The sequence below is a fragment of the Theobroma cacao genome, chromosome 1, assembly GCF_053813885.1.
Source record: "Theobroma cacao isolate CCN51 chromosome 1, ASM5381388v1, whole genome shotgun sequence".
NCBI lineage: Eukaryota > Viridiplantae > Streptophyta > Magnoliopsida > Malvales > Malvaceae > Theobroma > Theobroma cacao.
The window spans coordinates 35693937-35720492 of NC_142639.1; the positions used below are offsets into that span (position 1 = coordinate 35693937).

Sequence of the window (26556 nt, forward strand, 5' to 3'; positions counted from 1 at the left end):
TTATTTATTTTATTGACATTAATTATATCTTTGGAATGATTTTGATGTTATATGATGCACTCAATAACTTAATTTATCAAAACTTTTAGTGAATATTCTATTAAATACTTGATTTAAACGTGTAAATTATGAATTATGAGAATTGATTTGAAAATTTACTGAGCTAACACGATGAAAAATGTAATGATAAGTCTAATAATTTTCAATATGTAACTCCTAATTACAATGACCAATTAATTTATAAAACTGAAAATTACGGTTATCAATTTATTTTGATTGTTTGAATCGTACTATGATTACATTTAATTTTATTATTTGACTTTTAAAATTATTCATTATCAAAAACCAGAAACAAATTTTGATGAGTAATTTTCATGTACTAAATCAGTAAAATATTTAATTTTATTATTAACTTCATAAAAAAATTAATATTTTCTTTTCGATTAACTGTTTATTATTAACTCGCATCCAAAAATTTAATTTTAAAATAAGTGTAAGTACTTCTACTTCCAAAAGTTAAAATGAAATCTCTCATTTTTCAAATAAAAAAAAAAAAAGAAAGTTCACTGTTGACTTTAATTAAATATTATATGTTGTCTGAATTGTTCATGGTTAGGTGGAGCACTTGCGTATATTCCTTTTTAACTGCAGATCTGATCCAAAGTCAAATTTATTGAGCAAAAATCAACCCAAAGTGGGTCATTACAAAATTCTTGGACAATTGCCAAACTAAACTAATAGTACTATATTATTCCAACGAATGACCTAACAACGCCTGCATGGAGCACTAAATGTTTGGACGGGGGCCACTGCATGTACCTGGAATTTAATTTATTAAACAAAACGCATCAAGATATGTACAACTTAATCAGTATACAATACTAATTAACTACTATAATGTAGCATTAATTAATACAGAATAAAAGGGTATTGTAACTAATTCCACTAGTTAACTTAATTAGTATTTTTTGCTAAAATTTTCCCTCGACTAGTATACAATACTTAAAATTTTGATTTGGTCACAAAATGAACAGATTTAAATTAAATTTTATTCTTTGAATGGAAAACATTCTTAAGTAATCCTTACTAATTAATATTCTTTTTTGAATTTTATTTGTTTAATGATTTAAAATGTCAAATTTATGCACGTGAATTTTGAATTGGTCATAACTTACTATTTAAATCAAAATATATGCTTATAACAAAAAACAATTTTTAGCTATTTTCACTAGTGTTCTTTATTTTTTTTTATATATAATTAGCCTGACTAGTATATATAATGGTTAATGACTTGAAATGTCAAATTATGCGCGTGGATTTGGGAATTGGTCGTGATACGAAGAGATTGAAAAGTAAATCCTTACAGTAGAAAACATTTTTAAGCTATTGCCAGTAATATTTTTCTTTTATTATCTTGGGCTGAATACAATAAAATGAGAATTTTGATGGCTAATTTTTCAGATTATGGGTCAACATAATAAAACTGTGTGAGGGAGAGGAACCCAAAGCCAAAAGATGACAAAACAGAAAGAAGAACATTATATAGTAATTAGTTGATGACCGTTTTTCATCAAAAGAACAGAGTAGTTGAAACAGCAAAATCTGATCTTAATTCTTAACAAATCAGCTCTTTAACGTAAGACCCAAACGAGGGCAGCCACCAACCGAAGGGGAAGAAATCGCCCCGGTTATTCTGCATTTCTGCTTGTGTTCCAATCAAACCACTTTCAAAAGTGACTTCAAGTTCTAGTCTATCATATTTTGCTCTCGCTGCCGTAATCACCATTCTTATGAATCAAGCAACGTGAGATATTTTTATTACCAACCAAAATAAAATAAAATAAGAGAATAACTATGTGGTTTGCAAAGGAAGTGTAGGAGAATCTGGCAGTAGTATTTGGTATGATTAGTTATGACAGTCTCTTGATTTAGAGGTAAAGTATGTCCCTAATCATTTCCTTCATCTCTAAGTTTACTTGTTGGCGGTTTTTGATATATGAATAGTGAAGTAAATTACACTACTTGCGCTTATAATGATTTCAGTGCCTTTTTTTTTTATATATATAGTTGTAATGAAGATTTGATATATTGATTTTTCTTAAGGCCACACCATTTATTATTAATGCTGAGTAAGGACTAGTTGGCTCTAAGATGATCATGGCCTCCGTGGACTTATTTTTTTAATATTTCATTTAGTCAAATAAATAATTAAAATTAGTAAAAAGAAAAGGGAAAATAAATTTATTCAAAAAAAAAAAATTTGACATTTATGGATGCACGAATATAAAGCACTCATACTTTATATATTTGAGTCGAATAATTGTAAGTATCTGATGAACAAGTTGATTTTTTATTTTTGTTGAGTGATAAATTTCAGTGATTTAAGATTTAAAACATTTTGCATTGGAGAAAAGAAAGGTTGAGCAACATAATAAGATGATAACATTGTACACAAAACCTAAACTAAACAAGTAATTGTGTTAGGGTGTGATTATCTTGTCTAAGATTTTATTAGAAAGATTCGGAAATAACAGTGTTTGAGTCTTTCAAACTTTGTCTCTTTTCCTTAGATCTTCCAGATTTTTTACCTTAAATAAAGCCAAATAACTCGTTGAACATTGAACACTATTAATTTTTCACACATATTTTCTTAAAAGAAAATAAAAAGAAAAAAAAGGGAATTATTCATGTTGCCCCTGTCTTCTCTGCTCCGTCATCAAATCAAAACTAATGCGGTGTCCTTTGGGAGGACAAGTTAAAAATCCAAGGGACAAAACTCCACGTGTTTAACTTAGTCACGTGCCACAACTCGAAGGGGAGAACTAAAAGGGAGCCGTCTCTGACCTGACCAATCAAAGCATTTCAAGTACGGATAAGAATCTTAAACCAATCCAATTACCAAGTACTCCACCTCATTATTTAATTTTCCTAACTCTTTTATTTCTCTTAATTAATTATTTAAACACCACCTGTATTTACTTCTAACATAAATACTACTTTTTTTTTTTAAATTCTTTTTCCAGAAAGAAATCATTAAAAACAATATTCTTCGAGAAGCAAGTGATCATAAAAGCTTAGAGTAACTGCAAATTTATGTGCACCTCTTCTTTTTCCGTCCCACCCCCTTTGTTCCCCATTCCTCCGTTGTTTTTTTCTGTTGTTTGCTCCTCGTCAAATATTATCTGACTATTTCTGTGGAGTTCCAGCTTCTTCTCAAGGGTATGTTCATCATCTTGGCTTCTTCTTCTTCTTCTTCTCTTTTTTTTTCTGGGGTTTCTTATCTTCTTGTCGTTTTAGCTTTATTGCTGTTTAGTTCAGAGACTTTTGCATGATTTTTTTATTTCGTTAAACTTTTTTTCATGTCTTTGTTCTCTGTCTAGGCTTCCCTTCTATATCAGTTTCTCTGTGTTGGGTTGCTTCCTTTTCAACATAAGTACATTGGGTTTTTTTTTTTTAATATAGTCTGGGAAACGTGTTTCTATTTTGTATTTGTTCTATTCTGTTTTCCGAGTTTGTTTGGTTTCTTAAAAAATTCAAACTTTTTGTAAGAATCCGTCCTTTATCGTTGCACTCAAGTTAGTGCTTAACTGCTTATTCATTGTTCATTTAATATTTGGCTTCTTTTAGTCTATGTTTTTGGTGATTCTTAACCTTCTCTGGTTGTATTTGCAGAAAATTCAAAACGAAATTGCAAGTTAAAGGGTCGGAGACAAGAAAACAGAGTACTATGTTCTTTCCCCTGTCTCTTTTCAGGGATGCTGCAAAATGGTTTTTAGTTTTGGTTTCTCCGCATGATCTTTAGATATGGAGAAGAAGGTGGATACATGTTCTCCAGTTGGAGTTCTTGAGGATTTCTTTAGGAGTGAAGAATTTGAAACGAGTTCTTTTAAAGCACCCACTACAGACTCTGCAAATGAGCAAAACTCAAAGCAAGGTTTTCGATGGCGTGGATTTGCACAGCTCTTTAGAAGTAGATCCAAGAAATCATTAGCCAATTTGCAGCCTTTTGGATCGTTCAGACTCTCGCTAGGAAGGAGCAGCAGTATGAGAGAAAATGTTTCTGTCGCACCGGATTTTCTTGCCAGTAGCAATTCATATAATCTTAAGTCTCCAAGGAAGGTCTTCACTCTTTCTGAGCTTCATATTGCCACCAAAAACTTCAGCAGTGGTTTGTATTTTCTGGAGTACTTAGTTTTGACTGTAAACTGAAATCGATCTTTTCTTCCGCTTGAAATTTGATTACGGCATGGCTTAATAAGATGTTCTACGGCATGGCTTAATAAGATGTTCTTGAATTTGGTTGGCTTTTGTGCAGAAAATCTTATCGGAAAGGGTGGTTATGCTGAAGTTTACAAGGGAAGTTTGCCAAATGGGCAGCTTGTTGCCATTAAACGGCTAACAAAAGGCACACCCGATGAGATAATAGGCGATTTCTTGTCGGAGCTTGGGATTATGGCCCATGTGAACCATCCTAACACGGCAAAGTTAATTGGCTACGGAATTGAAGGTGGAATGCATCTTGTCCTTGAGTTGTCTCCAAATGGGAGCTTAGCTTCTCTTCTATATGGTTAGTTCATGATTTCTAGAAATGCTTGATTATGAACAATTAATTTATACAGTTATCAGAATCTTGTTCTAGATATCGCATATGATTCAATTCTTACAGGTTCAAAGGACAAACTGAAATGGGGTATCAGGTTTAAGATTGCTTTAGGCACTGCTGAAGGTTTAAGTTATCTCCATGAGGGTTGTAAGAGGAGAATCATCCACAGAGATATGAAGGCTGCAAATATCTTGCTTACAAAGGACTTTGAGCCTCAGGTACCCTTCAAACCAATATTCTGAAATGTGAACATTCTGGCTAACCATTAAATACATAATTGAAGTATGCTTCACTGTTCTGTTTCTAATTGTAATATTTACATTAGTAACAAAGGCTACAAGTTTGGTGACGGAATAGAGGAAAGCTGATAAAGAAATGTATATTTCTTCTATTTCTTTTTACAGAAAATTTGGTTGGTGTTCTTCAATTAATAGTTACTTTTTCTTCAGATTTGTGACTTCGGGCTTGCGAAATGGCTACCAGAGCACTGGACTCACCATACTGTATCCAAGTTTGAAGGCACATTTGGGTTCGTATATCTAACAGGCTAATACTACCCGTATTTGGAATTATCTGTTGGAGATTCTATAATTAAATTAATTCCTTTATTGCTTACTGTTGCAGCTACCTCGCTCCTGAATACTTAATGCATGGCATAGTAGATGAAAAAACTGATGTTTTTGCCTTTGGTGTGCTGTTGCTGGAACTAGTGACTGGACGCAGAGCTCTGGATTACTCTCAGCAGAGCCTTGTATTGTGGGTACGCTTCTTCTTTGTTTTCTACTTACTAAAGCACCACATCATTCTCAAGGACTCCCTTGTATATGCACACACACATCTGAGGCAAGTGCCAGCAAAGTAAGCAGATCATAATCAAAGGATTTGGAATTTTGTGCTTTTCTAGGCAAAACCCCAGTTAAAAAAGAATGACATTAGAGAGTTGATTGACCCTGCTCTTGGGGAAGATTACAATCCTCGACAAATGAACCTTGTCCTCTTGGCTGCTTCTTTATGCATACATCAGTCTTCAATTCGGCGCCCTCAAATGAGTCAGGTATGTTAAGAAGTTGAAAGTCAATTTGATCTATGTGTTTGATATAGCAGCTTTGATAACTTTTAGATTCATTTTGAACAGTTACTTTTGAATATGTCATGCAGGTTGTACAGCTCCTTAATGGCAATCCCAACAGCTTAAAGAGCATGAGAAAATGTCGGATCCCGTTCTTCAGAAAAGCTTTCCATGAAGAGATACACAATGCAGAAGATCTAAGCTCAGCCAAGAGTTAAGAGGGTTTCGAATGGAACAAACAGGTTGCTATAAAATTCTAGTGTAAACTACTATGATCTGCCCTTTTGGAAGAGCGAGGTTTGTGATCAATGGGGCTTCAACTTTGTTTGTGAGAAGCTGGCTATGGGCTTTGCTCCGTTCATTCCACCAACGGCACGTGAGAAAGGAATAAGTTCGACGGAGAAGAAGATGGATATTGTTTCGCCTACATAAAAAGAATTCCTAAAAGGAACAGAATAGGCATGAGAAGAAACTCCGAGGGACAAAAGCCAAAAGAAGTGCCAGTGTCTTTGAGGACATGTACATAAACGAATCCTTGGGAACAAAAGTAAGGAATATCCCATGGTTCAGTCAATTTTGTAGGAGAAATATGGGAAAGAGCCCTTGTCTTTTTCTTTTAAAGTAAGTTAAGTTATGACAAGTCCTTAAAGGATCCTGGATCAATAGATTCGTTACTTCTGCTACAGTTCCTGATCATCGGTCGGGCGTGATCATCATAAAACAACAAACAAATCGCTTCTTCCATCATCTTGGATTGGTACAAAGAAATAACTAACTAAAATCCTTTCTAGATTAGATCATATCTTCTACTTAAATCATGTATTAAGTTCAACTATTTAATATAACTCTGATGTGGAATCGGTTCTTGTCTTTTTCAATGGGTAAGGGAAAACAAAGAAGGAAATGTTAGAATTACCAAAATTTTCATGTCTTTTCAAGCTGTGCTGGAGGCTGCGGTGGACAGACCAATTCAATTATCATGGTTGTTTACTTTTGCCCCAACCCTGGCGGCACGCAACGACCCTATCCACCATAGTCTGCCTACCCTCCCTCCTTATCGTTCTTATCATCTTATCATCATTCATCAGTTGTTTACTACTAATAGTTTTTTTTTTTTTTTATTAGTTTCGCAAGTATAATAATGAAACAGCAAAAAGGCTTCCATTCATTCAATGGGCAGGTTATTATCCACAATGAATGCAAAATGGTATGTAGGGTACGTATTCTTTTTCTAATTCATGTTTCTTTTGGGGGTAACAAGCTTGGCCTAGGCCATCCCACACAAATGGCAAAGTGACAAAGCAGTGGTATCAACTGATGAAGTCGCTCAGTGCAGAGTGAAGAAAATGATGTCATGAAATCATTTCGAGGCCCAACTTAACTCAATCATATCAAAGTATTAACATATTAATAATCCAACAAACAAAGATAGTAACAATAAGGACGAAACTAAAGTTTCCATGGTCCAGCTGAGCCCAGCCCAGCCCTTAGTCCAACAAGTGCCAATGCCAGGACAAAGCTTACCCCATCACAGTACTCAAACAGCCTGACAACTGACATCACTGCGCAAAACCCCCCACTGTTTTTGAATAATTTATACTATTATGTGAAGTTAATTATTGAATTTGATGTAATACCTATATTCAAGAAAATAACTTCTTCTCTTATGAATATGCTTTATTCCAATAATACGTAATAATAACAATAATGCTAAATAATCTCTTTATTGTCTGAGGCTTCTGCGTGTTGCGGTCCAGCCCTTGCGCATGTACAAAACAAAAATTAACCTCCAATTTCCTCCTTAATCTCAGGCATTTTTAACTTTTTACTGCCCCTTTTGCTTACATCGCAAACTACAGGCGGAGTCGTCTAAACACCAACGCAAGAACACAGGTAGTGAGAGAGAAAGTTGGGAGAGAAAGCGAAAGAAAGCGAGAGAAAATGAAACGAGAATTTGAAATTATAAATTAAATAAGGAGTGTAAAGGGGAAAAAAAAAAAAAATTAAAGGAAGTAGATTAGATAAATGGAGTAGAGAGGAAAGAGGTTCTTTCCTTAAGTCAAAGCTTAAGCAAGCTATAGAACAACAAAATAATCGCGGGCTAAAGTGGAAATTTTTATATTTGGTTTGTTGTGAGTTTTTAGAGTAGCGATCGGAGAATCGAATGTTATATCCGATCGTCGGCGATCGGAGATGCTCCTTGGCGGACGAGGAGGAGGAGGAGGAGGAGGTGGTAGTGGTGGTGGTGAAGGCGGAGGTAGGAGGTGGTGGAAGTAGCGGAGGAGGAGGAGGTGGAGGAGGAGAAGAGACGGTGGTGGTGGCGGTTGAGAATAGTAGAACAACTAGGAGTGTTGTTATAGTTGGAGTTGGAGAATGAGGAAAGGAAAAGGAAGGAACAATGGCTTGTTGCCAAATTCGTTGAGGATAATATCGTCTTGTCTAAAGACTGTTTCCACGAATGCTAGTAACGTCGCTTCCACGGTTCGCTCCGCTGGTGCTTCCGTTGCTGCTTCCATTTCCAATTCTTCTGAAGATCATAAAGATCAGGTTTACCTCATTTTTTCGCTTTACATTTGAAACTCAATTGTTTATACTACTGTCTCTGTTTTTTTTTTTTTTTTGAAAATTTATACCACTATCTCTTTGTTCCCTTTTTTTTAATTCTTATTTGCCTTGGTACTTGAGAACTTTTAGGTTATTCTAGTAGAGTAATCCAGTGTAAATATATAGCTAATGGTGATTGAGAACTTCGTTGCACTCAGTATATCTTGTTTTCATCAATTAAGTAACCCTGATTTTTAGAGTGCGTAAACGCAGCTAGGTTAGCTTAATTAATTGTCATTACTGATATTATAAGTCTATGAAAACAAGGACTAAAGAAGAGATACGAATTTTTTTGGACTAAAAATCTTGCCCCTAATTTTATATTATGAAGTAGTGAGAGAAGGATTGGTAAGGATATGTTGCTGAGGACTAGTAGGCTATGCTAATATTGGAAATTCGGATTTGGAGTCAAGCTAAAGGCCTAAATTTTGATTGTTCCAATTTTTTTTTTTCAAAAAAATCAGCATGTATACTTATCTTTTTATTTATGCCATGACTTCTTAAAGTAGGCTAATAAATCTACTCTGCTATATTTGTCAACTGAAACCTTACTATTTTTCACCCAAAATAATATTGATGTTGCTCTTGCTCTACGTGATTCATGGGGTGTTAGTTTGGAAGATCTTAAAGTTAAGACACCTACACACCCCTTCTTGTCCAATAAATTAATGTACATTGTCAAGATGATACGTGACACCTGGAGAATTGGTATTAGTAGAACTCACACATGAATTTTCCTTTCACAATGTCTCATATCTGGACTGTTGTGCTTTAAGAAGCTTTAATATTCCTTCAGCAATTTTGTTAACAATACACCTCATGGAATGTGATAGGTTTCTTCACAGAATGGTGCTTATTAGGCTTAGCTTTAAATCGATGATAAATAATATTTACACAATGTTTCTTTGATATGTTCCCCCTGCCCTAATAAATTGGGTAAATTCTAATTCAATGTCGTAATTCTGTTAGACTTTTTTGGGTGTTTCTGAATGCTTGCTTGATGCATTTGTTCCTATTTTCAATTCCAAGTTTGCTTAGATGTGTTTCCATTATTTGTTCCGTGAACAGGTAACATGGGCTGGCTTTGACACGTTGGAACTTGGTCCATCTCACTTGAAGCATGTTCTCTTACTTGGTTACCAGAATGGATTCCAAGTCCTTGATGTGGAGGATGCCTCTAATTATAGTGAACTGGTCTCAAAGCGTGATGGTCCAGTTTCATTCTTACAGATGCAGCCATGCCCTCTGAGTTCAGATGGTCAAGAAGGATTCAGAGCGTCACATCCTATGCTTTTGGTTGTTGCTGGTGATGACACCAATAGTTCAAGCTTGGGTCGGAGTGCTGGCCATTTGGCTGGTGTGGCTCAAGATTGCCGTATGGAGTCACAGTCGGGAAACTCCGTCAACTCACCTACAGCAGTTCGATTTTACTCTCTACGGTCTCACTGTTATGTACATGTTCTGAGATTTCGATCATCTGTGTGCATGATTAGATGCAGTTCCCGGATTGTAGCTGTAGGTCTTGCAACACAGGTAAGTGCTGGCTGATATAAATGGTACATTGGTGTGAATATGAACAGTCATTTTGCGTGTTGGGGGTTTTGAAATGCAGATTAAAGTGCTCAGAATTAAGCGTAGGTTTTTTTCTTCTCATTTATACCTCTTTCTGATTGAAGTTTTGTTGTAGTTTTTGGTTGTAAATGATCTCAGTCAGTAAGTGGTCTTAGTTTCTTTCATTGTTGTAACTAGAGCTGCAAGTATACTATCACTCCAAAGGCAGTATGTTGATCCACCATCGTTATAGGTATTAATGAAAGGCAATGCAATTGCATGAAGATGGTGCAAACCCTTTGTCTTAGTTTATTTATGGTGCTGGAAATCTCATAATTAACTCTTCTTTTTGTTTAATTGCAGATATATTGCTTTGATAGCCTCACTCTCGAGAATAAGTTTAGTGTCCTCACCTATCCTGTTCCCCAGTTGGCAGGACAAGTTGCTATTGGGGTCAATGTCGGCTATGGTCCAATGGCTGTGGGTCCAAGGTGGTTAGCTTATGCTTCCAATAATCCACTGTTGTCTAAGACTGGCCGCCTAAGCCCACAAAACCTTACCCCTTCTCCAGGCATCAGTCCATCAACATCACCAGGTGGCACTAGTTTGGTTGCTCGTTATGCAATGGAATCTAGTAAGCATTTGGCAACTGGGCTAATCAACTTGGGGGATATGGGGTACAGGACTTTATCCAAGTGCTGTCAAGAGCTACTTCCTGATGGGTCTAATTCTCCCGTCTCTCAAAATTCAGTTTGGAAAGTTGGAAGGCTGGCAGGAACAGACATGGACAATGCAGGAATGGTTAGTTTTATGCTTTACTGTGGCATACATGTCTTATTAGTTTATTAGAAAATCTCCTTTTTTTTTGGATCTATATTTTAGATAAAAGTATATTTTTTCAAAAATGAGGTTATATGTGTTGTTTCTGGATGATGTTATGGATTACTGATGCTTGCTGCAAAATAATATGCAGATGTACTTTCCAACAATTTCAAAATTCATTTAAATATTCCAATTGGATTCCTCTATGATTTTATGATGCTTCAAGTTAGAAGAAGGCGAGCAGACAAACATAATTTAATTTCTCTCTAACTCTTAAAAAAGTATTATGATGTCTCTGAACAAGTAAAATTTAATTGAATTAAACATAATTACATTTAATAAAGGTATGGAGTCTGCACAAATAGAATGACCTGATTATGTTTTTCCAATCTTATTTCCAAATGGAACAAATTGAGCCTTGATGTTTCATTTTGTATATGAAAGTTGCAAAGATGGAAGGGGAAGAATGACATGAATGTGATGCTATCATAGATAGCTTTGAGTGGATGCATTAGATGTCTATGCTTTGTCAATGTGCTAGTAAGAGAGAATTTTGCATGACAGATGAGATTTGAAATATCCTGATTACTAACACTTATTAGGGTTTAAATGGTTGATTTTGTAGGTTGTTGTAAAGGATTTTGTTTCTCGAGATGTTATATCACAATTTAAAGCCCATACAAGCCCAATATCTGCACTAAGTTTTGACTCCAGTGGGACCCTTCTGGTTACTGCATCAGTATATGGAAATAACATAAACGTCTTCAGGATTATGCCATCATGTGTGCGCTCCGGATCAGGTGTTCAAAGTTACGAGTGGAGATCTTCTCATGTGCATCTTTACAAGCTACATCGTGGAATAACATCAGCTGTTAGTATATTTTTAGTTTCCAGATATTTCTTAACTTTTGATGTTCTTCTTGTAGATCGCATATTCATATTATTGTATTTTTCTGTGTCTTAATTTGACAGATGATTCAAGATATTTGCTTTAGTCACTATAGTCAGTGGGTTGCGATTGTTTCATCCAAGGGGACTTGCCATATTTTTGTCTTATCCCCTTTTGGAGGTGATGCAGGATTTCAAACACTTAGTTCTCAGGGTGAAGAGCCCTCCCTATTTCCAGTTTTATCCCTGCCATGGTGGTCTATGGCGTCTTGTGCCATTAACCAGCAACCTTTCCCACCTCCACTACCTGTTACCCTTTCTGTTGTCAGCAGGATAAAATACAGTAGTTTTGGATGGCTTAATACAGTAAACAATGCTGCTGCTACTGCAACAGGGAAGGTTTTTGTGCCATCTGGTGCTGTTGCTGCTGTTTTTCATAATTCTATATCACACAGTCCTCAGCACATTAACCCAAGAACTAATTGCTTGGAACATCTTCTAGTTTATACTCCATCTGGTCATGTAGTTCAACATGAGCTTCTGCCATCAATTGGGGCAGATTCAGGTGCTAAAAATTCAAGAACTGAGACAGCTTCATATACACACATACAAGAGGATGACTTGAGGGTGAAGGTTGAACCCGTTCAGTGGTGGGATGTATGTAGGAGGTCAGATTGGCCAGAAAGAGAGGAATGTATTTCTCAGACTACTCTTGAGAGACAAGATGTTGCTGAAGTTATTCAAAGTAAATCATGTTGTGAGGAAAACAGAATTGATTCTCTGGAAATTAATGATAGTGTGAGTGGAGAAAAGACTTCAAAACCTTTTTCTATGAAGCCACGTGAGAGCTTCCGCTGGTACCTCTCTAATGCAGAGGTGCAAGTAAACTCCTGGAGGTTACCAATATGGCAAAAGTCTAAGGTAGTTCATTTGTTTAAAGTTCTGTTACTTGTAATTTTGTGGTATAGCTCAGTTGAGATTTATTTTTCTTATTGTTATAGATTTCTTTCTACATGATGGATTCTCCAAGAGCTGATATTTGTAAAGGTGGTGAGTTTGAAATTGAAAAGGTCTCAGTTCATGAAGTTGAAATCAAACGCAAGGAATTGTTACCTGTGTATGACCATTTCCATAGTATCAAATCAGGGTGGAATGACAGGTGATCACCATTTCATCATACCTTTTGCAGCTCTTTCTACCAATATTTTGAGCTTCCACATTTGATGTTGAAATCTCTTTTGCTTGAAGTTTTTGGTTATTAATGATTCAGACCTAGTAAAAATGAAATGTTTTATTTTGGTTGATGATTCATGTAAAATGCCACAGGAATGGGTTGATGTGCTAAATTTGTCTGAGAATTCTCATAGTACATATGAGGCTTAGTTTGAACGAAGAAAGCGTTTAGGTCTCATTATTCTTGTCCTTGTCATTGCTGTTGTTGTATTTAGTATAGCCTGAGGAACTCCCTAAGGATCCCTCTTACTTAACATAGAGTGTGTCTGTGTCTCGTCTCTAAACATACAGCAAAGCTCCCCAATGATTTTATGGTCTTGAATCTCACCATTTGTACTGTGAAACAGAAGATATAAGATGATATGACCTTCTCCCTCAACTATCATGTACTTGCATAAGCTACTCAGGAGGGAAAGAAAGAGTGTGTTTGGCTGAGTTTGAAAGAAGGTGGTTTGTAGGGTGAATACAAAATATGCTAAAATCATTGGATTTTTTCTTGTACAAAATGTTGGACATGGTTATGTATCGGACTTTCATAAAAAAATTGTGGTAAAATACTTGTAGGAATTCAAAGGGTCCAACAAGTTTCAGATGCATATATGTTAAAATGAAGTGAAAGTTCATGCAACACAAATGTTTGTTTATCTTCATGTTTGTTTACTATGGTTTTGTTTAAATCTTCTTACTACCCACTTTGTTGTTCCACATAGATGTTTTGCCGTGGGCAAACATCCTCAGTCCTTGTCTCCAGATCCTTATCAAGGTGAATATAAAGTCTCACAAGAGACTATCATTTGTCATTCAAAGCCAGCATCACTTAGCTCCACTGAAAGTTCTGAAGGAGGTAAATTGATGTGACTACTTGAAATCAATTTTTGTTATGTTATTAAAATGGCTTTCTATCAAATTGCATAATTTTATGATTGAAATTCTTGTCAGGTTCATCTAGGAGAATGGAGAATTTACTTGATTTGGATCAAATTAACTGTGAGAAGTCTTACACAACCACGTACCAGGCTCTGAATGAAATTTGCCGAGGAAAAAGTGGGAATGGCATCATTGAACCACTGCTGCCGAATCAGGACTCTTTGACCATCATATCTTCTCCATTTCAGCATTCAGAAAATATATATTCTGATACTGGCAACTCCATCACAAACAGTTTTTCCTCTTTGGAGAGTAAGTTGCCTCCATTAAGAAGTTTGGCTGAAGGAAAACCATCTTTCAATGCTGGTGGGATTGGTGATGCCTCAATGTTGCATGTAGACCATTATGATGCACCTACAAACATTCTCATGGATGGATCGTCAATTTCTACAGAACAGAATCTGGTTGATTTTGGGCATTTTCAGGAAGAGCAATACGAAGTCTTACAGCGCAATGAATGCGGCGAGTTGACTAAAGATGTAAATAATGATGTTGACAGCGGCAGCAACAACTGTGAGAACGGAAAACTAGAAGAAGATGGTGAAAATGATGAAATGCTTGGTGGTGTATTTGACTTCTCTGAAGAAGGTAGAAACTTGAAGCTATAGCTGTAGCGTAAACTAGGCTTGGCCAGCTTTTCCTAGCTAATATGTCAGTTTTCTACCTTTCTAAACCTTAATTTACATGGTTGGATTTTTTTTGGCAGGTTGAGCCGGATTTATCACTCACGGTATTTGTTCCAACTGCTGTAGAAAGGTTGGTTCAAAGTCACGGAGATGGTTTAGCAATGTTATGTTTTGATCATCAAAATGCATTGCACATTGTAAATAAGAGGGGGTGCTGGTGGTGTTGTATGGTTGGAGATTCATGCTCAAGTGTTGCAAAGAGCATGCATCATCTTTCCCCCCTCTCTTTTGTACATTTTGTGGATGGAAATTCGTGAAAAGTCATGGAGAGTAGTGGCTTTAGGACAAGGGTTAAACTCAAATCAAAACTCTGTGCTACTGGATTTGGGTTCAACTTCCTTTGTCTTGATGATATGGAGGTTGTCTGTGTGTACAGAAATTGTGTGAAAAAGGTCTATCTCAAGCTGTATAACAATATTGTTTTTCTGGTGAGGGGAACAAAAAAACACAAATGAAAGGAGGAAAAGATGAAATTCACTTTGTTTTCATAAACTCTTCACTTTTCCTTTGTACTCTGGGACTGGCTATGCTATTACAAATAAACACGTGGGGTTGTACATGCTTGCGGTTGCTGTTTAGGAAGTATGTGCAAGTAGTCACGTGACATATGCTCAAAAAGAAAAAGAAAAATTTACAATGACAAATACAATACCAATAAAATTTTTATAAATTAGTACTTTTGAAATCATAAAAATTTATTAATTAATAAAAAAAATTAATTTATCAAACTGTTTTTATTTTTTAAAAATATTGAATTGAATGCATGTATTATGTATTGTGATTATATGAATATTATTTAATTATTAAATTACGAATTATCATTATTCATCATAGGTAAATTATCGAGAACGTCATAAAAAATGACAGAATATGAAATTGAAAATGATAATTTTGTATTAGAGTTTGTTTCGTGCAAAGATGCAACTCAAAACAAAAATCACATTGTATAATTTTTTCTTACAGTACGATAATATTATATTAGAGTTTCTTATTTTATTAAGAAAAGTTAAAGATGAGATTCAAGGAAACATTAATTTTAAGAAGAAATAAGTAAATTGAAGTCATATTTTACAAAAATCTCTTAATTGAATTACGTATATTTATAATTTTGATGTATAAGTAGATTATTAATTTATATATCAAGTAAGACCTATATGTGTGTTTTTTTAAAATATATTATTTTAAAAGTTTAATAAATTATTAATTTATCACGTTAGTCTCAAGTTAAGGTCAATTAAAAATTTTATTTAATTAAAATTATTAACTTATCGAATATTAATTTATAGAGATTTTACTGTATACAATTAAAGTGTCCCAAACTTTATTATTGTAACATATATAAATGTATAGATGTTCAAAAAGATTTTGATGGATGGAAATGGTTATGTTTTTAAATTATTGTTTTAATCAATAAAATTTATTTAGATTGTAAATATATCATATTTTTTAATTACATCAAATGATTGCCATTAAAAATATTTTTGATTATAAATATTCAATAAAATTTATTCAATTTGTAAATAAGAATTTTAATTTTATCGAATAATTTTCATTAAAATAATATTTTTTAAAATTTCAATAGTATTGAATAATTTATAAATTAACATTATACAATTTTAATTATATATAATTAAAAATATTAATTGTATTTTATATATAATTGTCTTTCAATTTATCTTTATTTATAAATAATTCATTGTATATTGTAGAAATATTTGTATTATATATAATTGTTATTTAAAGATAAATAAAATATAAACACGTTGTGTCATGAGACAAAACTTAAACCCAATCTCATGTAACCTTTAAACTCTCCTTAAACTCTGAAAATAAAGTTTAAATAAGTTTATAAATCACGAGCTCATATTTTCAACTTAAGAAAATTAATTTTCACTTTATTGCATGGAAGATAAAAATTGCTTGTATGTGATTTGGATATGAGTTATTATTATTATTGGCTTTTCATATATAAAGCAATTTATGTGGATTTTTAATTTAATGATTGAAGAGTTGTCCAAGGGAGATAAGCACTTTCCTTATTCCTTGACGTTTTCAGTTTATGATAACCAGATATAATCAAGATTGGGATAACTAAAGTCTCCTAGTACTATAAAAAATGTTTTAGTGTTTAAGAAAAAGAAAGAAAGAAGAGAGTGACAGATGGGGCATGGATTACAACCACAAAGAGATATTCATGTTTGGATTTGATAAATTTGGTGACCATAAAACTTAGTGGGTGTCTTAAATTATCCTATCTTACTCCCTCAACTTACACTGCTTCTAATTGGCTCTTCCCAATCATTTGCAAGCCCAAGACAAGGACTCTGTTTTTGCTTTGGTAGCTAAGCCCATTGCCCATACAAACTGCCTGCTCTCATCTCGCTCCGTACCACTTACTGATAATACCCTACCATCTGTCTGTAGGGTTTTGGGTCAATTCCATGGAACGTAACATAACTAAAGTTAAATGGAACCTTCCTTTTCAGTACCTACGCTACTTAAATGTTGTGTCAGTTACGAGACAAAGCCATCAAATGAAACAAAATGGGCCGTGAATTTTTCTTGAAAGAAAAATAATACACCATCGTAAAAATGGTCAAGGATTGAATTACTTGACAATACTGTTTTTGGCAAGTCAATTCATACTGACTTTCCTTAACAAACATTAATCTTCTCAAAAAAATAAAGTCCTACGGTTTCTGTTTCGGTTTTTAAGCCAGACAGAGCCTCCATCTCGCGTGTTTTTTGTTTTCAAAGTGTCTGCTTTTAAGTGATTAAACTGCTTTTTTTTTTTTTTAAAAAAAAAAAACAGAGACGAAAACAGGGGAGGTCACCATGGATATTGTCAGTCAGTTGCAGAGACAGTTTATTGACTATTCTGCATCTCTGCATCATGAGGTCTATATCTTTTCTTTTATGTTTTTTGCTTTATTGGTTAGATTTTACAAAAGATTTGATATTTTGAATCAAATCTCCCCCATGGGTTTGTTTCTTTTAAGCCTTTGATTCTTCTATCGAAAATATTTCTAGGAAATAATCTTTTTCCATTTGGAAAAAAAAGAAGAAGCTTTTGTTATAATACCCATATCTATTGAGTTCTTGTCAGATTTGTTTTCCCCGGGAGAATAAATCTGTTGACATGGGAAAAGGAAAACTATGAGATATTTTTGTTCTTTCATTTTATTAACTGAATCTTTTATTTTTCCGTTTTCTTTTTGGGGTATTTGGAGGTTTCCCAATGATGGGTTGTTATTGGTTTTGAGCAGGGATTTGTGGATGATCAGTTTACTCAGCTCCAAAAACTGCAAGATGAAAACAGCCCCGATTTTGTGGTTGAGGTTGCCTCTCTTTTCTTTGAAGATTGTGAGAAGCTTATTAACAATATGGCCAGAGCTTTGTAAGTGATTTACTGTCTTTGTGTTACTTTCTCTTGTTCCTTTCTCACAATCTTTGATTTCCCATGCAAAGTCTGTTTTTTTCTTTTCAAGATGCTTTTAATCTTCTTTTTGGGCTTTTGAAGAACGAAATAGCTTCGTCTGTTAAATAAACTGATAGTTAGTACCTGGGGTTTTGTTTCCCTATTTCTTCAGAGAGCAACAACAAGGTGTGGATTTTAAGCAAGTAGATGCTAGCGTCCATCAGCTAAAGGGTAGTAGTTCCAGGTATTCATAGACAGTTCCCTTTGATTTTTCTAACTGACTTACTATCATTTAATTGGTATATTCAATCTCCAGTATTCCAATGAACTAAATTTATCATTGTAGAGCATCAATAATGATGCCCTTAAAGATCAATCTATTGTTTTTTCTATGCATCTTGTAGAGATTTCGTATATGCTCATTAGCTTGTAAGTTTCTTATGAGTGTTTCTGTTTCCATGGTAACAGCATAGGTGCAGTGAGAGTTAAAAATGTATGCATTAGCTTTCGAAGTTTTTGCGAAGCCCAAAACCGTGAAGGGTGAGTTCTGCTTCCATTTTATATCATTTTTTTATAATCTCATGTAATGCTCAATTAACTCAATTGGCCACCCTCTGAAATTGAAATTGAAATTTCTCAAATAAAAGGCCCTAATAACATATTCATATGTTATTGTCGCATGTGTGCTGCTGTGGTTATACTAAAAGAGTAGAAAACTTCAGAAAAAAAAAATCTGAGGGCAATACGATTATACTAAAGAATTGAAAATTTTTGTTAAAAAATTTGTTGGCTCTATGTAAATTAGTTGGTTAACCCTATAATTCTAGAGAGCTTTTCTCTTCCCTTTAGCTCAAGCAGTCTTTGGATTCTTCAGTCTAGAATTAAGGGTTAATAATCTTGCTTAGAGTACTGTTTTTAGCCACTTTTGCACATCCTGCTCATGTTAATAAGATGTTTGTCTGTATATGTTGAAGATAACATCTCTTGATCAGTTTTTTTGAGAACCACATGCTGTAACTATTATGCATGGGTAGAAGGCTTCTAAGAGCAAAAGGTTAATATAGCATCATATTGGTCTTTTTAAGAGAGACACAGTCACATCTTTATGTGCAGTATGAAAGCTTCAAAGAGCAATACACATGAAAATGGATATTTCTTTAGACTCCATGAGGAGAATAACCACTAGTTGTAGTGGGATTCAATGAATTTATCCATGAAAGGTCCACTTTATCTAACGCAATGATAAACTTTTATTAGGAATGATAACAAGAAGAGGAGTATGATAAATTTCATTTGATTCAACCATGAGAGAGCTTCATTCGTTGGAGTGATTGAGTCACTGCTCTCTTCAACTCAGATCCAGAAAATAGAATGAAAAACTAATATTTAGGCACCTAAAGCTACTTATGCTTATGTTAATACTATTTATGTACATCAACTTATCAATTAAATGGATGGATTAGATAGTAGTTTGGTCAGGAGGCATTATCTTCATTGGTCTGTACATGCAATCATAACCTGGGCACTTAGGAAGATAAAAAAAGCATGGGTGTGAGCAAGAATTGTAATTTGTTCCTTGAGAAGGGGCTCCATCTTCATGAAAAGCTTAAGCTCCCAATGCTAGGATGAGAGCCAGTGAAGTCATTCCATGCACTGTTGTCAAGTGCAAAGAGCATTTCCTTTTGCTTAACCAAGTGCTTCACTTCCATTAATCATGACATTTGGCTAAATCATAATTTAGTCATTTTAAATTGTTGGTCTAGAGAGATTTTGGTCGAGGAAACTCTGCAAGTGAGTGTGCATGCATTTGACAAGTTGTTCACAATTGTCTGATGGATTAAAATTAAATTCAACAAGTTTTCTGGAACTTCAATTAATTAAACACACTAATTTGCTAGTTGTCACACCTTATGCCACTTCTAATATGAAAGAAAGATGATACCTTTTATACATCTTTTCTTCCCACTCTCTTACAATGAAGGGAGTGAGGGGTTGTAAAAGAATCTGATTTACTTCATAATGTTGGGACAGGTGTTTGAGATGCCTGCAACAGGTTACTCATGAATACTCCCTGCTGAAGAACAAGCTTCAAACTTTATTTAGGGTAAGTGTAAGAAACTGAGGCTAATAGAAACTACTTTCTTGCTGCATGGCTTTGATCATCTAAGAGGAGATTTTCATTTTGTTAATGCTTGTATTCCACTGGGAAAAATTCCATGTGTGCTTAGTTGTTCAAGTTGAATTTATCAGTTTCTACCTTCAACGGTAGTTTTAACTTGATTGTTCCTTTTGGGTCTTTCAGCTGGAGCAACAGCTTCTTGCAGCAGGTGGATCAATTAAATAACATCCATGTCATCCTCTGGTAGAACAAAGGGATAGTGAACAGTTGATGTTGCAGATACTTTTTTCTTATGAGGTTTTGTAGTTTTAAATTGTAACTATGCTAAAGTATTGAAGGATTTTGCTTAGATTTGTGTCTAAAGCCTGTATGTGGCAGGGTGATGCTGTGAATAAAAGATTTTAGCTTTCTGCCGCGTAAGCATATACATGGTACTTTTCTTTGTTGTTTAATGTTGAGAATTTTCATGTTAATCTGATCAAACACTGAAGGGTGTTTTCTATTTAGTATTTGTTTATTTTTATTATTGAAGCACATCTTTGCTTTACTAAACTAAGTATGGATGACTGCAGATGGCTGATGTTTAGGGTTAGTGTAGAATAAGGGTAGTAGAACCAAAAATTTTGCATGTAGGGCACCCTTAGAATGAAAGTTGGTGAACTTGTTATCATCCGTATGCTAGTCATGGTGAACGCTGCTAATTCTTAACTCAACTCTTGGGAAATGGATGCAGATGCTGCCATCAGTGATGGCAATTGACTGTGTTCTTATGTCCTTGGTAGGCTTAGGTAATCGGAGTGTGGTCTGATAATTTCTTAAGAAAATGTGATCCAGATTCCAGAGGCAGTACAAGCAGTTGAAGCATATAACTCACTACTTACCAAGAATGGTCGCAAGTAACAGTCAAATGGCGATGTTCCTCCATTGATCAATCTCTTGACATTTCTTGTTATGGGATTGTCATTACTTAGTTCAGCTTGCCATTGCCTGCTGAACTATATGAGCATAAATTATTGAAAGCCATAGCCTGATGCCCTGATTATCTTCCCTTCTCTTGTTAATAATTTATTTACCTTTTTCGTTGGAGTTTAGTTTTCTTCATTGGTTCTTCCTATTAGTGCATTCCCTTGGCAGCTGACTGCAGCTTTCGTTTTTTCACCTTCAGTTTGTAAGTCAGAAGAGAAAAGAGAGTCAGACTTTGAAACATAACCTCCACTAGGAATCTATTCCAGCAAATAAAGGGAAAAAACACCAAAGATAGATAGGGGATGAAAATTGCTGGACCAAACCCAGGTTTGTTGAGAGATGGATGGCTGTATCTTTGGTGGCCAAAGAAGATTCAAACAGTGGGTGAAGGAGGTGTGATTCATTTTGAAAGGATTACGCATTGAAAGCTGATCGAAAGTCTAATAGTCAGTAAAGCTGTTTTATGGTTAAACTAAGAACTTAATCTCATACTCATCTAAGCCAGTCATCTGGTTCGAGCTGGGTAGCCTCGGAGACGAAATATCACGTGGAAAATCAGAGTTCAGGCTAATGCTGACTTGAATTTTGCAGACCGATCAAAAGCCAATAAGTTAACGTTAAGCAAGGTTTCCCACGACTCATGTTTATAGGAAAAAAAATAAAAAACAGTTAAGGTGAGAGGGACATGTATCTTGACATCCTAGGCAAAATCAATGTAGTATGTCCGAAAATGTTGTTGGGACATTTTTGACTTGAGCTGGAAGGAATATATTGTTTTGGTGATGCTTGGAGAATAAAATTGTATTATTGCTTTTGTCATTAATTGAATGATTCATGACCCACAAAATATCTATGTATTAATCTAAAACATTGGATTTGGGTATCAATCAATCAACATATATGATCTGCTAGCTACTCAGCCTCCTCCCCCATCAAGCTGGCGGCATCATCGCCCCTTGAGCTTCCTCTTTCAATTGAGATTTGGTATTCAGGAAAAGGGAAGGTCATTAATCAAAGGTGACATTTGATTTGGGTTGGAGTGTTAGTTACTCAATTCAGTAACCTACAATTACTGCCATAAGTGACCTCTATAGATACGAACAATGATATAAAGAGAAGTAGGGGGATGGATGTTCTTTTGTAAAAATAGGGGAGGCAAAGGCTATAGCAATAAATGGAGAGGTAAAATGTGTGCACAAAGGGGAGGTGCGGGATATAATGAAAAGGGCGTAGCTGGATGACAGGGACGGTACCACAGAGTTATTTGAATGTGCATGAGGAAGTCTGCAACTGCAAGAGTGGCTCTGCCTTGCTTGCCTGCCTTCAGCTATCCAAAGACCCTTTTTTGGTCACATAAGGTTTATGACTACATAATGGAAAATGGAATGCCATGAACAAGACATGCACATGATGATTGATGTGCCAGTATTTTTGGTTGTTGGGTTTGGTGCATCCCCTGCACGCATCCCCATTCAAAATTAAAAGCATCTTGGGATTGAGGGAATTGGGGTTGCAGCAGCTTATAAGCCGATGAGAGTTTAAAGCAAGGTGTTTTCCCTTGCTTGATGCTTCCTTGGGACATGGTTTTGAATCTTGTTCCCTGCAAAATCTCACAAACTTTACCTTTCGCTTAAATGCTTTGGTTGTGCTCTTTATTTCCCATATCTTCTTTGCTCACCATTGGAGATTAGACATTATTTATTTGCTTGTTTTGCTGTCACTACATTTCGTTCCCTTCGTGAATTTGGATTTTCCTTGGAGGGTTTAATGCTCATGATCGAATTTCTTTATTGGCAATCTCCATAGGTTTTCACTAAACTTCAACTGATCAGTTTGAAACGATGGAAGCAAAATATTGAATGGATTTAACTTAAAAGGATGATTAAGGTTTTCCTAGTTTAGCAGCAAAATCATCGAGACTACAGTTCTGAATTAAATCAAGTAACGTTACACTGCAATAATGATATTTTATCAAAATATCATTAAATGATATCCCGAAAGTGCATAACCAAGGCAATTATCATTGTGTTAGGGGAAAATATATTCACCAAGCTTGGAGGTTCATACTTGTTGGGATGTATTCTGATATACCGTCATACAGTTTATGTTATATTTTGATCTACTAAACTAAGTTGTATCTGCTGCTACAGACTAGAAACCAAAGTCATTTACTAGATGATAATGTTTATTGTTCCGAACAGAAGTTCTTTTGCCTTCCGCTCTATATGCCAAGTCATTCCAGTAAGAACCCAGACCCCAAGAAGGGTATTGCAGGGAAGGCCCTTTGCTAGGAAATTGCATGTTAAACTTTCACCATCGTGTTTGACTCCCAAGTCTCCCAATTACCCCATCTGGAATGCATTGCATCGCCCAGTTTCGTTTGTTATTCCTTTGGGACCAAGAAACGTCGGCGTCATCTGCCATGTGCTTAGGTCTTGAGCAAAATTTATTTTTAATCAAAATTTTAACTAATTTCTGTTATTGCATCCATCCGAGTATGTGATTCATTAGTTGATATATGGTCTCTTTCTTAAAGCGTAGAATTCGAATCACTTTTTCGTAATTAAAAAAATAATAATAATTTCTGTTGTCTTCTATGATTAAAAAAATGCAGCATTGCATTGCTGCCTGTGGCTTTGATAGCTATATGATACTATTTGAGACCAGCATGACAAACCAAAATTTCACCTCAAAAAGGAAAACTCGAATCAGTTTTTAACACTGTCGCTATTAAAGAGCATTATTTCAGTATAATTACGCTAATCTGATGAAGATACACAGATAATAGAGAAAAAGAATGGGCTAGCTGCTAATCCACATTCTGCAGAAGGGCAAACGACAGGATCTGTATGTGATACGACAACAGGCAATTGGCAGACAAGCTTTTTTTCTTTTTTTTAATTTTTATGCCACTTCACTTATTGGTGACGTGGCATCTCTTAGCTGGATATTGCCACTCTGTCCTCGTGGTCTTCCCTAATTGCTACCTCCCTAGGGATCACCCCTATTAGTCACGTGATCCCTGCCTCGAACGACCGCCCCTACCTGCTGACCTGTCTCCCGAACCTAGCCCTTGCCTTCCACGTAGGCTCGGACAACCGTTTGTCCCCGAACCTATCACTAATTAAGAAACAAAACCAGGACTAGTAAGAAAGTAATAAAAAACAAAAACAGACTAATAAAATATAGCAAAAAAGGAAAACATACATTCGCCTATTCACGCTCTTTCCAGTAGCCAGTTTCATTCATGAGCGTTAAGAATTAAGCCGTCAATGCTCAGCATCTTCTCTTAGAAGCCAAAATCATGGAAAAGTAAACCCCCCACTCATCAAGAAGAAAAAGCAGAGTAGCAAGCAAGATATAAAGAAAGAAGATTCAGAAGCAAGAATCAAAGAACAAAAAATAAGTCTTCTGTCTCTCTGGTCTTTTGCTTCTTTTTCAAGCCAATCTTTTGTTTGTTTTTTTAATTTTATTTCTCTTTCTATAATCTTTGATGCTGATAGTATCGCCATTAAAAGCTCTCACGGTTGTGTCCCACGAGAAACCGGTAGTCTTCTCTCACGAAAAAGCTATCGTCGCCAACCCAAAAGCCTTCCTTTTTTCTTGTTATATTAACCACTCTCGACTCCACTCTTCTTTGCTTCACTGCAAACCTCGGTCTCTCTTTTTCCAATGGGAAAACAAGGAAGAATGAGAGTGGCTTCTTATACTCTGTTTTTAGTTGTTCTGCTTCAATGTAGATTCTTGGCTTTTGCAATTTTAGACCCACTTGATTTTTTAGCTTTACAATCCATTCGAAAGTCTCTCACTGACTTGCCAGGCTCCAATTTTTTTGCTTCCTGGGACTTTACCTCCGATCCTTGTAACTTCGCCGGAGTTTACTGCGAGGCAGATAAAGTAATAGCTCTTAATCTGGGTGACCCGCGTGCTGGTTCGCCTGGTTTAACGGGAAGGATAGACCCGGCTATTGGCAAGCTATCTGCTCTCGCCGAGTTATCAATTGTTCCGGGTCGGATCTATGGGTCGTTGCCGCAGTCAGTCTCGCAATTGAAAGACCTTCGGTTTCTCGCGATCAGCCGGAATTTCATCTCCGGGGATGTTCCCGCGACTCTCGGCCAATTGAGAAGGCTTAAAACGCTTGATCTCAGCTACAATCAGCTGACCGGAAAAATCTCTCCCTCCATTGGAACCTTGCCTGAGCTCACCAATGTCATTCTCTGCCATAACCACCTCTCCGGTTCGGTCCCTCCGTTTCTCTCCCGAACCTTAACCCGGTTCGACCTTAAACACAATGCTCTCTCCGGCTCGCTCGCTCCAGACTCCCTCCCTCCTTCTCTCCAGTCCCTCTCTCTCTCCTGGAACCAGCTAACTGGACCGGTAGACAGGCTTCTATCCCGGCTCGACCAGTTAAACTACCTAGACTTGAGTTTGAACCAGTTCACCGGTCCCGTCCCTGGACGGCTGTTCTCATTTCCTATCACAAACCTTCAGTTAGAAAGAAACTTGTTTACGGGTCCAGTCCAACCGGCTGATCAAGTGACAATCTCGACCGTTGATCTGAGCCACAACAGGCTGTCGGGTCAGATATCACCAATGTTATCGACCGTACAGAACCTGTACTTGAATAACAACCAGTTCACTGGTCAGGTCCCAGCCTGCTTCGTGGACAGGTTATTATCCGCCAGCATACAAATACTTTATTTGCAGCATAATTATTTGACCGGGATCGAGATTAATCCGACGGCCGAGATTCCTCTAAGCAGTTCGCTGTGTCTACAGTATAATTGCATGGTTCCGCCCGTACAGACGCCGTGCCCATTGAAGGCTGGAAAAGAGAAGACCAGGCCTACTGCCCAGTGTAACGCATGGAAAGGGTAGATTAGTAATTTTATGGCCTTGCGAGGGGCACTTTGGAAAAAAATATATATTTATACAAAAACTGGAATTTGTCCATTCATTTGTTTATTTGTGTGGTTGATATCTTGAGGGTAAATGAGGAAATAAGAGTGTTTGTTGATACTCTAGAGAAATTGTAATGTGTAACTCTTTACTATTTTGTGGATTATGATGTTCCTAATGACCATAATATATTTATTTTTGGGATAAGAACTGTTAGGGATGGTTGTAATGTAAATAGGGTGTATGCCATTAGTAGCACTTTTTCTTGGCTGCCAAAAAGTTTTCATGTACTTCATATTCCTTCTGAATTGCACCTTTGACCAGAATCAACATTATGTTATGTATACAATATGTTTAAGTTGGAAAACGTTTATACTAAAATTCTACTTTATGATGGATAATATCATTTGAATCATCCTCTTATTAGGTACATTACTAAGAAATAAGGGTTTCAATAAAAGTGCCAGATGCAATGAGATTGTTGTAGTGTCCATCACTTTGGGTTTAGGACATTAATGTCTGACAATTACAACGCTAACGTGTTCCACAATTTTCTAGGATTGATGTGAATATGATTGGTGAGGTCCATGCAAGTAAGTCATCATTTACCAGAGATTGGTTTTCTTTGAAACTGGGAACCACTCTTCCATGTTCCACATTCGGGTCTTCCACCACCAGGAATTGGCCCTTTTGATTGCTAGTTGAGTTGTTGTCAAGGTTTTGATCATATGCATTTGTTTCTTGTTTTGTTTTCTTTTGAGAAGGGACTTG

At 35.8% G+C, this 26556-nt stretch overlaps 4 protein-coding genes across 6 annotated transcripts; all 4 read left to right on the forward strand.

Annotated features, from left to right (window-relative positions):
* The first annotated feature begins 3061 nt into the window (after window positions 1-3061).
* LOC18613432 (Protein kinase family protein) lies at window positions 3062-6357 on the forward strand. Its single transcript, XM_007050656.3, has 8 exons — window positions 3062-3219; window positions 3673-4168; window positions 4316-4567; window positions 4667-4821; window positions 5053-5132; window positions 5228-5363; window positions 5508-5657; window positions 5762-6357. The coding sequence occupies exons 2-8, from the start codon at window positions 3805-3807 to the stop codon at window positions 5888-5890; spliced, it is 1266 nt and encodes a 421-aa protein (XP_007050718.1). The 5' UTR covers window positions 3062-3219; window positions 3673-3804; the 3' UTR covers window positions 5891-6357.
* A 1156-nt stretch (window positions 6358-7513) lies between these two features.
* Window positions 7514-14942, forward strand: ATG18G (autophagy 18 G-like protein). Its single transcript, XM_088804838.1, has 9 exons — window positions 7514-8219; window positions 9345-9809; window positions 10191-10628; window positions 11275-11520; window positions 11622-12458; window positions 12539-12696; window positions 13481-13614; window positions 13710-14285; window positions 14404-14942. Exons 1-9 carry the CDS (start codon window positions 8046-8048, stop codon window positions 14406-14408), a joined length of 3033 nt encoding a protein of 1010 aa, XP_088660964.1. The 5' UTR covers window positions 7514-8045; the 3' UTR covers window positions 14409-14942.
* A 2130-nt stretch (window positions 14943-17072) lies between these two features.
* On the forward strand, window positions 17073-20426 carry LOC18613434 (histidine-containing phosphotransfer protein 5-like). Of its 3 annotated transcripts, XM_007050658.3 has the most exons (6): window positions 17073-17281; window positions 17650-17780; window positions 17974-18045; window positions 18270-18341; window positions 19833-19905; window positions 20104-20426. In XM_007050658.3, the coding sequence occupies exons 1-6, from the start codon at window positions 17219-17221 to the stop codon at window positions 20143-20145; spliced, it is 453 nt and encodes a 150-aa protein (XP_007050720.1). In that variant the 5' UTR covers window positions 17073-17218; the 3' UTR covers window positions 20146-20426. The 3 variants fall into 3 exon arrangements, with proteins under 3 accessions (XP_007050720.1, XP_088659011.1, XP_088659012.1); XM_088802885.1 differs by lacking the exon at window positions 19833-19905 and having other exon boundaries at window positions 17084-17281; window positions 20104-20340; XM_088802886.1 differs by lacking the exons at window positions 19833-19905; window positions 20104-20426 and having other exon boundaries at window positions 17084-17281; window positions 18270-18421.
* A 3645-nt stretch (window positions 20427-24071) lies between these two features.
* On the forward strand, window positions 24072-26064 carry LOC18613435 (Leucine-rich repeat (LRR) family protein). The gene has a single exon (XM_007050661.3). It carries the CDS (start codon window positions 24559-24561, stop codon window positions 25762-25764), a length of 1206 nt encoding a protein of 401 aa, XP_007050723.2. The 5' UTR covers window positions 24072-24558; the 3' UTR covers window positions 25765-26064.
* Window positions 26065-26556: the final 492 nt, after the last annotated feature.

Bases quoted from the DNA above. Each gene is read 5' to 3' on its own strand.
- LOC18613432 (XM_007050656.3), top strand. From the start codon at position 3,805: ATGGAGAAGAAGGTGGATACATGTTCTCCAGTTGGAGTTCTTGAGGAT. The intron at 4,822-5,052 runs GTACCCTTCAAA...CTTTTTCTTCAG, and splicing joins CAAAGGACTTTGAGCCTCAG to ATTTGTGACTTCGGGCTTGC. The intron at 5,133-5,227 runs GTTCGTATATCT...TTACTGTTGCAG, and splicing joins AAGTTTGAAGGCACATTTGG to CTACCTCGCTCCTGAATACT.
- ATG18G (XM_088804838.1), top strand. From the start codon at position 8,046: ATGAGGAAAGGAAAAGGAAGGAACAATGGCTTGTTGCCAAATTCGTTG. The intron at 10,629-11,274 runs GTTAGTTTTATG...TTGATTTTGTAG, and splicing joins ACATGGACAATGCAGGAATG to GTTGTTGTAAAGGATTTTGT. The intron at 12,697-13,480 runs GTGATCACCATT...TGTTCCACATAG, and splicing joins AAATCAGGGTGGAATGACAG to ATGTTTTGCCGTGGGCAAAC.
- LOC18613434 (XM_007050658.3), top strand. From the start codon at position 17,219: ATGGATATTGTCAGTCAGTTGCAGAGACAGTTTATTGACTATTCTGCA. The intron at 17,282-17,649 runs GTCTATATCTTT...GGTTTTGAGCAG, and splicing joins CTGCATCTCTGCATCATGAG to GGATTTGTGGATGATCAGTT. The intron at 18,046-18,269 runs GTATTCATAGAC...CCATGGTAACAG, and splicing joins CTAAAGGGTAGTAGTTCCAG to CATAGGTGCAGTGAGAGTTA.
- LOC18613435 (XM_007050661.3), top strand. From the start codon at position 24,559: ATGGGAAAACAAGGAAGAATGAGAGTGGCTTCTTATACTCTGTTTTTA.